The sequence below is a fragment of the Oppia nitens genome, unplaced genomic scaffold (genome assembly GCF_028296485.1).
Source record: "Oppia nitens isolate AA-2021 unplaced genomic scaffold, nextdenovo-longstitch-racon4-pilon3 scaffold12_pilon_pilon_pilon, whole genome shotgun sequence".
Taxonomy (NCBI): Eukaryota; Metazoa; Arthropoda; class Arachnida; order Sarcoptiformes; family Oppiidae; genus Oppia; species Oppia nitens.
In genome coordinates this window covers 2,752,501-2,763,576 of record NW_026533191.1, presented here as the reverse complement: position 1 = coordinate 2,763,576, position 11,076 = coordinate 2,752,501, and the positions used below count along the sequence as shown (strand labels likewise).

At 20.9% G+C, this 11,076-nt stretch overlaps 1 protein-coding gene across 1 annotated transcript in view; it reads right to left on the bottom strand.

The window, feature by feature from the left end:
* Positions 1–9,974: 9,974 nt before the first annotated feature.
* LOC128955000 (pancreatic lipase-related protein 2-like) overlaps positions 9,975–11,076 on the bottom strand; it is a 4,417-nt gene continuing 3,315 nt past the window's right edge. The window contains exons 7-9 of the mRNA XM_054300627.1: positions 10,566–10,858; positions 10,069–10,171; positions 9,975–9,986 (exon numbers count right to left, since the gene is read on the bottom strand). Of these exons, the coding sequence (XP_054156602.1) occupies positions 9,975–9,986; positions 10,069–10,171; positions 10,566–10,858 (408 nt within the window). The remainder of the gene's footprint in view (positions 9,987–10,068; positions 10,172–10,565; positions 10,859–11,076) is intronic.

Genomic DNA, 11,076 nt, shown 5'->3' with positions numbered 1-11,076 from the left:
AATTTATCATGCTGAAATTGATTGACTAAATATTCTATAGCAGTATTATACCATATAGCATAATGACCAGTTTCATGCGATTGTATTAAACTAAAAAATAATAATAATTAAAATTTTAATTAATTAATTAATAATAATTTATGTTAATTAATAATAATAATAATTTAAGTTAATTAATAATAGTAATTTAAGTTAATTAAATAATAATAATTTTAATTAATTATTAATAATAATAATCTAATTAATTAATAATAATTTAAATTAATTAATAATAGATATTTAAGTTAATTAATAATAATAATTTTAATTAATTAATAATAATAATTACATATTTCGATAGTGTTTGTACAGTAAGTATTTAAATGTTTTGCGTTTTTTATTAAAAACATGTGCGTAACCAACCATTGTGTACGCTTCACGCGAAACGTGCAATAATTTATAATTTTTTCTAAATATATTCACATTTTCAATGTTTGCCAAAAAAATTGACGACTTTTCTTGTTGTTGTACTTCAATAAGTATATTATTTAAACTATTATTATTATTATTATAATCCAAATTGTTTTCATTTAAATTATGAAATGTCGATTGTTTTAGTATTTGTTTTTCAATATTAGACGCTTTTATCTATAAAAAGTTTAAAACAAATATTATTTTATTTAATACTAATAATAGTTTCTATTTTAAATTTAAAGTTAGTATAATTTAAAAAAAAACATGGAAAAAATTAATAATTTAATACATTTTTTACAACAATAATAAAAACCTAAAAATTTTTTTTTGTAATAAAACCTAACCTTATAATCTTCATAATCATTTGGTGTCATCAGATATTTGACATTTAATTTTGGTTTTTTACTAATGATATCCTCATACGAGTCAATTGTTTTGTATGGATTTGTGACATAAATTGATAATATTTCCAAATTAATGAAATTTAATGTAAAAAATTTCAAAACAATTAGTGTACCAAAAATATAAATTAATAAATTGTTTTTCAGTGTTTCAGTAATATTGAGTTTAACTATTAATAAAAAATAATATTATTAATAATTTTATTTTATTAAATAAATATATATATATATATATATAAACTTACAATTTAAACAAATTGCATTACATATAATCCATAAATGATTTTTACTAATTAATTGGGTATTTATTTTAAATCTATAATATTATAATCAGTTTTTTTTAAATAAAAAATTATTACTATAGTAATTAATTTTTAAAAATTAATAATATTTATAAATACATGTTTGCGTTATAATATTTATATAAAATTGTTGCAACTATGATAGTAATAAAATATCCAAACCAATACTATATTATTTTTAAAAATTTATAAAAATAATAATATATTATTTAATACAAAATATATATATATTGTTAAATAATGTATAAATAAATACAAACATATTTATCCAGGACATTGACTATACCGTAGAAATTATTGTAATTAATTGTCGGATATATAGTGCCAACAATTACTGTTGTATAAAAATTGTATGGCCATATAAAACTAAATTCATCCAGTAGATTTGTATTCAATTTATATTCATTAAGCAATATATCAACTTGCTATTATTATTAAATTAAAATTAAAATAAATAAATTTAATAAGTTTAAATAATTTTGTATTTTTTGTTGAATAAATACCTCATTTACAGAATATTTAATCGCTAAATCAAAATTAGTTATATTATAATATGTATTATTATTATTATTAAGAAATTTTTTATAATCCATTATAACTGGTATAGCACTATATAAATAAATTGTTTTTATAAAATAATAATAATTAGTATTACAAATATTTATAAAAATTTTTTTTAAATTTTTACCCATATTTTGTACGTTTAACCAATTCATATATAATGTAAAATTGATATCCGCATAGAAATCTAGCATGATTATTTATATTCTAGATAATAATAATAATAACAATAATAATAATAATAATAATAATAATAGTAATAATAATAATAGTAATAGTAATAGTAATAGTAATAGTAATAGTAATAGTAATAGTAATAGTAATAGTAATAGTAATAGTAATAGTAATAGTAATAGTAATAGTAATAGTAATAGTAATAGTAATAGTAATAGTAATAGTAATAGTAATAGTAATAGTAATAGTAATAGTAATAGTAATAGTAATAGTAATAGTAATAGTAATAGTAATAGTAATAGTAATAGTAATAGTAATAGTAATAGTAATAGTAATAGTAATAGTAATAGTAATAGTAATAGTAATAGTAATAGTAATAGTAATAGTAATAGTAATAGTAATAGTAATAGTAATAGTAATAGTAATAGTAATAGTAATAGTAATAGTAATAGTAATAGTAATAGTAATAGTATATAATAGTAATAGTAATAGTAATAGTATAGTAATAGTAATAGTAATAGTAATAGTAATAGTAATAGTAATAGTAATAGTAATAGTAATAGTAATAATAATAGTAATAGTAATAGTAATAGTAATAGTAATAGTAATAGTAATTAATTTATATAATTTCATTTATAACTAATCAAATAATAATAATTATTATTTTTAAAAAAAACTTATTTACAAAATCAATGTTGGTAAATGTAAAATTGCCTAGTTGCTTATTATTAGTATTATTATCAAATTGCATATCAAATGTATACGGCTCAGTTTGATCAGCAATAGAAAAATCATATAACATTTGGTGCCAATTTTGATTATTTAATATCAAAATATTTATTAAAATTATTTATTTATAATAATATTTGAATAATAGATAATTATTATAATAATTTTATAAAATAATTAAATATTTGTAAAATTTCATTTATAACTAATTATATATAATAATTAATTTTATAATATTATTTTTAAAACTTTTAAATATTATATATATATATTAAAAAACTTATTATTTTAACATTATTTAATAGTGTGAACTTTACAAAATCAATGTTGGTAAATGTAAAATTGCCTAGTTGCTTATTATTAGTATTATTATCAAATTGCATATCAAATGTATACGGCTCAGTTTGATCAGCAATTGAAAAATCACATATAACATTTGGTGCCAATTTTGTGTACATAATGCTASAAATTTACTTTAATATCAAAATATTTATTAAAATTATTTATTTATACAWTATAATTTTTATTTGAATAAAAAATAATCAGATAATTATTATTTTRGATATATTTTATAAAATAATTAAATATTTGTATAAATTGTATATTTTTCAAAATTAACGTTTCCTTAAGTTAKATATAATAAAATTAATATTTATAATTAACACATATTATTACGATTTAAAACTTTTACAATATTATATATATATATTAAAAAACTATATTATTTTAACATTAYTTAATAGTGTGAACTTGTACAGTTTATATAATTATATTAATTTTTTTATGTGGTCCCTGGTGGTCAGATATTTTTTTTGACCATATTCCTATTTTTTTGACCATACATGTATAAATTAACATAACATATATATAAAGTTTTTTAACTGTATATAATATAYTGTATATTTATTATAAAAAAAATTAATTAATATTTTCATTGATATGCTAATAATAATCAATAATCTGGTATTATATTGTTTCCAATAAAATATTTCTATTTAAATAAAAAACTTGAATTATTTTTAATTAATTTGTTATTTTATTATAATGTAAATATAATAAATGTACTTTATATATATATATATTATTTTACATGTTATATATTTTATAATTATTATAATACAAAGAAAAATTTATTTCATCATAATAATAAATATAAAAATTAATATCAATTAAAACAAAATTAAATTAAAATGTTTTTTTTAATATAAATATTGATAAGTATTTATATTATAATATATTATGTACTTCTATCTTAAAAATAATTAGTTTAAAATAAATTATTAATTAGTTTTTATTTTATTTTTTTATTTATTTAATTAACTTAATTAATTAATTTTATCAAAAATCCGATTAAAATAATTTCCAAGTTCTATAACTGTAAAATTAGTTTTTTATTTAATTGTCTTTATTAATATTTTATTTTTAAAAAAAATTTACCTAAATAATTAAAATTTTGGTAGTTATTTATTTTCAATGATCAATAAAAATATATAAAATATTTAAATTATTTTTGTTGGTGAAAAAGTGTTTGAAAATTTATTTATATGGAAACTTTCCATTGAAAAAAAATGTTTCCCAAACTTTCTAATAGTAACTAAACTATTTGTTAATAATTATTATATATAATTCATAATCCATTAAATTATAGAAATATACATAAAATTATAAGTATATATATATATACAGTATTTAAACAATAGATAAAATTTTTAAATTATAGTTATTATAATTGATCTAATAATTAAAATGAATAGTTTGTTGAAATAATATCTGATTTCAATGGCAAACACTATCAATGCAATGGCCAGTAGTGTTAGATATGGTCCCAGTGCTACACGCATACTGTCCAATGGCATACGTTGGTCATATGGATCATTGATTGATGGGATTAAAAATTTATCATGCTGAAATTGTTGGGAAAAAATATTTCAAGCTGCTAGTATACTAGTCATATAGTGACCAGTTTTATGGGATTGTATTAAACTTTTTAGCATATATTAAATTTTTTAATTTTTTAAAAAAATAAATAAGAAAATAATAGTTATAAATATTTAATTATTTTGTTTTTTTTTGTTAATTAATCAGATAACATACATACATATCACGATAGTGTTTATACAGTATATGTTTATTGACTACATGTGCCTAACCGACCATTTGGTAGCCGTCATGCGATATATACAATAATTGATTGTATTGACTGCTAAATAAATTTACATTAAATGTAAAAATGTTTGCTAAAAATAATTAACGATTTTTTTAATGTTGATTGTATTTCAATTAAAATTTTATTTAAATTATTAATAGTATTATTGAAATTCTCTTCACTTAATAGCTGAATAGTTGATTGTTTTAGTAATTAGTAGAAGTGGGATAAGGTTAGCATCAGCTAATCCCAGGAGAGTATTCATAGCCTAAAGTATTACTTGTAAACGCAAAACCAGGATATAAATACTCACCTGTTTATATTGTAAATCTATTAAACGGTAGTTTTTGGGTGGGGGTAAAAAAGGGTTAATTTTAAAATGGTGGAGGGAAAATTTAAGTAATAAAATAAAGGGAGGGAGGGTTATAAAAGATTAAAATTTAAACATTATAACACAAACACGCATATAAATATATATATATATATAAATACAATAAAAATAACTTTAAAGCAAAACATATATACTGTACACACAAACAAACATTCATAAAAATATACAGATATATATACATAACTAAATAAATACAATAAAATATCTTTCATACAAAACACATACAACACAATCATATAACACAACACAAACACACATACATAGCATATATAGCATAAACATATATAGCACAATACGCACGCACATATAAAAATACATAGTAGGAATAGTTATAAAAATAAAATATTTGGGTGGTGGAAAAAGGGTTAAATGTTGGGAAAAATGTAATAATAGGGTGAAATATAGCACACACATACAACATATAAAGATAAATGCTATAAAAACAATATATACATACTTACAATACTTTTATAAACACATATAAAATACACAAAACTATTGCAACACATAAATATAAATACATACAAATACAATCACAAAAACGACAATAAATAATACATAAACAAAAAAAATTATAAATAACATATAAATCACATACAAACAAATACATTAACACACAAACAAAAAAACATATAAAATTCATACAAATTACATATCATACACACATACATATACAAACACAGACACATAAATAATCAAAAGCATTTACATATATCCAAACACATACATAATAACTTTTAAAACACACAAACACATAAACAAAAAAATATGCAAAAATTAAATTGCATTTTAATAATTAATTAAAATATATTAAAAAATAAATAAATATATAAAAATATAAATAAAAATATAAAATAAGTAATAAGTAATAAAAACTGTTTTGGCTTAAAAACCGGCCTTAATGGGTATATATATAAAAATGCAATAAAACATTCAGCGCGCATCTCACACACTCCCCTCTTAACTCAATCGCATGGGTTTTACTCACACTACACTACAACTACTACTAATACTACTTCAAAATAAAGTCTACAGTAATATATAATAATATTAATAATATCTACAATGAGAGAGAGGGATAAACATGTGTTTAAGGCGTGCCTTTTGCTAAATTTTTGTGATTCAAAAGGCGGTGGTGCAAAATCGTTCACTGGTGTTGAGGTTTAAGGTGAAAATTCTTGTCCAGAATACGGTCCGTACGGCGATGGATGGTGATGATTGAGGTAAGTATGGGTCATTTTCATGGTCCCGAATGTTTTTCCAGCATATTGTTGACTTTTAGCAACATGCTATTAAGTTGATTGAGGCATCGGGCGGTAAAGTTTTCGGATCCCCATTGCTCATCGACATCGCCAAGCAAATCATTGGCATCGGATTTTAATGTTAAGTCAATTTGTTCTGAAATTTAAAAAAAATATAATTATTAACACAATTATAATATATGTAAAATTTAATATCATTTGTGTTATAATCTTCGTTGTCGTAAATAAATGGAATGCATTCAGTCCTTAAATGTTACATAGTTTTAAATTTACAAATAACTACAGTAACAAAAACAAAGCGAGAGAATGTGAGGTATGAACTCAATGACCACTGGAAAACAACTGATAACGTGTTATTTGTTTGCAACCTTTATATAATAAATGTATACACTATTAATGCTACAGTTAGTATTGTTAGTGTTGCATTTGTTTAATTGCCGTTAAAATATATACGAAAGTAATGTTAGCCTTTGTTTTATTACAGTTAAAATGCATTCCATATATAGTTGTTTTATTATACTTTTGTATGGTTGTCAATAGCATAAGTTATATATTATATATTTGTTATTTTTATTGTATTTAAAATGTATAAATAAATGTCTATATTTTATTTTATTATACTAGAATATGCTTTGAAAGAACTAATATAAATACTGTTAGTTTTTATAATTTCGGTAAAAATTTGTTATAGAAAAGAGAAACTTTAGTATAAGCAAGAGAGGATTGATTACGTCATCGATGCCACTAATCTATAAAAGTTGAGATGACAATAATCGGTTCAAAAATTTTAACTGCCGATTTTAAGAGAATTTAAAATTTAACAAATAATTTACACACATAAAATTTTTTATGGTGTTTGTGCCATTACATGCCATTATCCCGGTACACTTTTTTTAAATTATGAAAATATGGTTTTTTTATTTTCATTTTTTAAAAAATTAAATAATATATTTTTTCATTTTATATATTTTATACATTTTTTAAATAATTATTTATAAAGTAAAATACTAGAGAGAGAGAGAGAGAGAGAGAGAGAGAGAGAGAGAGAGAGAGAGAGAGAGATAGAGAAATTACCCAAATATTTTTTTTGTTTAAATTTTGTGATATTTGTGATAAAATTTGTTTAATTTAATAATTTATTTTAATTTATTTTTAAATTATTTTATATAATTTATAGTTATTATATATATATTTACATTACAGAGAGAGAATAAGATAAAGTGAAGATACAGAGAGAGAGAGAAAGAGAGACACAGACAGACAGAGAGAACAGGTAAAACAGTGAAAACAGCATTTATTAAAATATTTAACTCAAGAAAAAGGAAGCCGAGTATATTGTCGACTGACGCAGAACGTGAATTTACAAATTAAAGCATTAAAAAATATTTAAAATGGAGCAAAAAATAAAACATTTAGTTCTAAAAGATAATGCTAAAGCGAGAGTTGTTGAGAAATTTAACAATAAAATCAAAATTATATAAATATTTGTATCTTAATAATCCTATTAAATTTGTTAATGTTTTTAATAATGTAATAAAAAAATATAATAATACAATTCATAGTAGAAGTAAATAAAAACCAATAGATGTGTCAAAAAACAATGAAAAGTTTGTATATAGAAATTATATAAAATTTATACACCTCAAGAAAATTTCAATTTGGTGACAGTGTTAGAATTCAATTATTAAGAAATATATTTGAAAAAGGATATATATATAATTATAGTGAAGAAATATTAATAATACATAAAATACTATTCATATCACCTTATTATAAATATAAAATTAAAGATATAAAAAATATTATTATTATATGATTTTATTATGCAAAAGAATTACTTAAAATTTAATAAAGAAGTGTAATTATGAATATGACAATTAATATTTTTATTTAACAAATGATAATAATGAATGTAATATAGAAGTAGATTATAATCCACTAATAATTTTTAAGCAACCACAAGAATGTACTTAAGGAGAGCTAATTGTAACAAAAAGACGATTTGAAAAAAACAATAGAAAGTTTGGTACTTATCATTTTAAATGGATTCCAGAAACGTTTTATGATGATATAAAAAATGACTGTTGTAGATGATGAAGATAAATTAAACAATATAACTGAATTTCTTGTTGAAATTGATCTAACTTATTCACTTGGTAAAACTATAAATGCAAAAATATCAAATTGTACATAAAAAAAAAGAAATTCATTGGAAAGATAATTTAAAAGAAACCATTAATAAAATAAATTCAAAAATCGAATATAATATTAAAAGTAGATCTTGAAAATCGGCAAAATAATACAACAGGCCTGATATCCAAACGAGCCTCAGTCAAAGGAAATGGCTATTCTAAAGGAGAATAAGATGAAGTCAGTCGCCTTTTAGATTTCAACAGACACTTACGATATTTCATTTCAATTTTTTTTCAGTTACTTTCAGTTACAGAAATTTTAGATAAAATCAACTAATATTGAAAAACAAATACTAAAACAATCAACTGTTCAGCTATTAATTGAAAACAATTTCGATAATACTATTAATAATTTAAATGAAATTTTAATTGAAATACAATCATCAAAAAAAATCGTTAATTATTTTAGCAAACATTGTCCATGTAAATTTATTTAGCATTCAATACAATCAATTATTGCACGCATCGCGTGACGCCTACCAAATGGTCGGTTAAGCACATGTAGTCAATAAACATAACAACATATAGTGTATAAGCACTATCGTGATATGTATGTATCTGATTAAATTAACAACAACAACAAATAATTATATTTTTTTATATTAAACTATTATTTTTAATTTTATTTTTTTTTTAAAATTGTTTTAAAATATCCTAACAAAAAAAGTTTAATACAATCGCATGATACTGGTCACTATATGACATGATGGTATACTAGTAGTTGCAATTATTTGATCCAACAATTTCAGCTTGATAAATTTTTTAATCTCATCAATCGATGATCTCTATGACTCAAGTATGCTATTGGACAGTATGCACTGTAGCACTGGGACCATATCTAACACTACTGCCGATTGCATTGATTGTGTTTGCCATTGAAATCAAAAATTATTTAATTAAACTATTTAGATATGTTTTGAAAATAATTATACTTAATATAATGTATCAATTTTTTTCAATTGCTTAAATATATATACATAAAATTTAATGCATACATTAATTAATTAATGTAACAAATAATATATATACAAATAAGTATAAAATACTAGTATTTTATATACATATATTTTTTTTAAATAATAAATGTTTATCAATGAGATTATTAATTATACTTTAAAAAATTGTTGTTATTATGGAAGGAAATCATTACAAACACTAATTATTATATAATAAAAAAATATTTAACTGTATATTAATATTTTTATAATACAAATAAAATATCTTTTATTATTATTATTATAATAATAAATATAGTAATTAAAAACAAATTTGTTTATTTTTTGAATTCAAAACATATATTTTTTCATTTATAATATTATTATTTCATTTCATAATTTATTAAAAATAAATATATTACTTAATATCATTCGTTCATCTATTTTAAAATAAATAAAATATTTATAAAAAATTAATTTATAGTAAAATAAATAAATATTTTCATATAATATGATATATACTTCTCTTTCAAATTTATTGCATATTTGAAATCTAGCGGACTCTCCATCATTGATCTCGCGGGTCATTACTGGACACAATTTGGATGAAAAATTTTTACGAACCCTATTATTATTGTAATTAAAAAACAATCAGTTTATAAATGCAATTAATTAAAATAATATAAAATTATGAACTAATTATAAGGGGCGATTCACATATTACCTTTCGAATTTTTTTAAAGAAATCTAGACCCCCCTCTCTCCCTCCCCCTATAATCGCAATTGTTCGCCTATAGTTATTATTTTTTTAAAAATACGTTAGCATTTCTCTAACCGCTAACCCCCCCCGCCCCCACACCGTTAAAAAATAAAATATCTAAATGCGAACCTTCTTAAGATGTCTACCCCTCCCCTGCACTTGTTCGCAAAAGTTCGCTATGGCCAACCCCTCAACCTCCCCCCATCCCCTCAAATGCGAACGTAATAATGTGAACCTCCCCCCCTAATACAAGTCATACCTGGGATTTGAGTGACTCATAAAGTTGATGTCAATCCTACGTATTTTGATACCCGGCTTACGTATCATAAACATCGGGTTCAGCTGATCGATGCCACTGAACGACCAGAAAATTTCGGCCGACAATACTAGACCCAAATCCTTGGGATAAGTCAACAGATAGGTATACCGTTGTTTGGGTCGAAAACGGTTCAACATTTGGGCCAATTTGACGCCCACTTTGTCACGTTTTTCGCCAAATAACGAGATTTTTATGGAACCGGTAGTTAGGGTACTGTTTTCGGAGGTGTAGACCTTAAATAAATATAAGTTTTAAATAACAAAAAAAATTATTAAGTAATTAATATACATATTAATTATATAGTAGTATATGTACTGTAGTGTCAAACATAATAGATATTTAATTTAAAAAAAAGATTAAACAATTTATGGATTATCTATTAGATTATCCATTAGATTATTAATAGATTATATATTTTTTAGTGTCTTATCCATTGATATCAATCAATCTT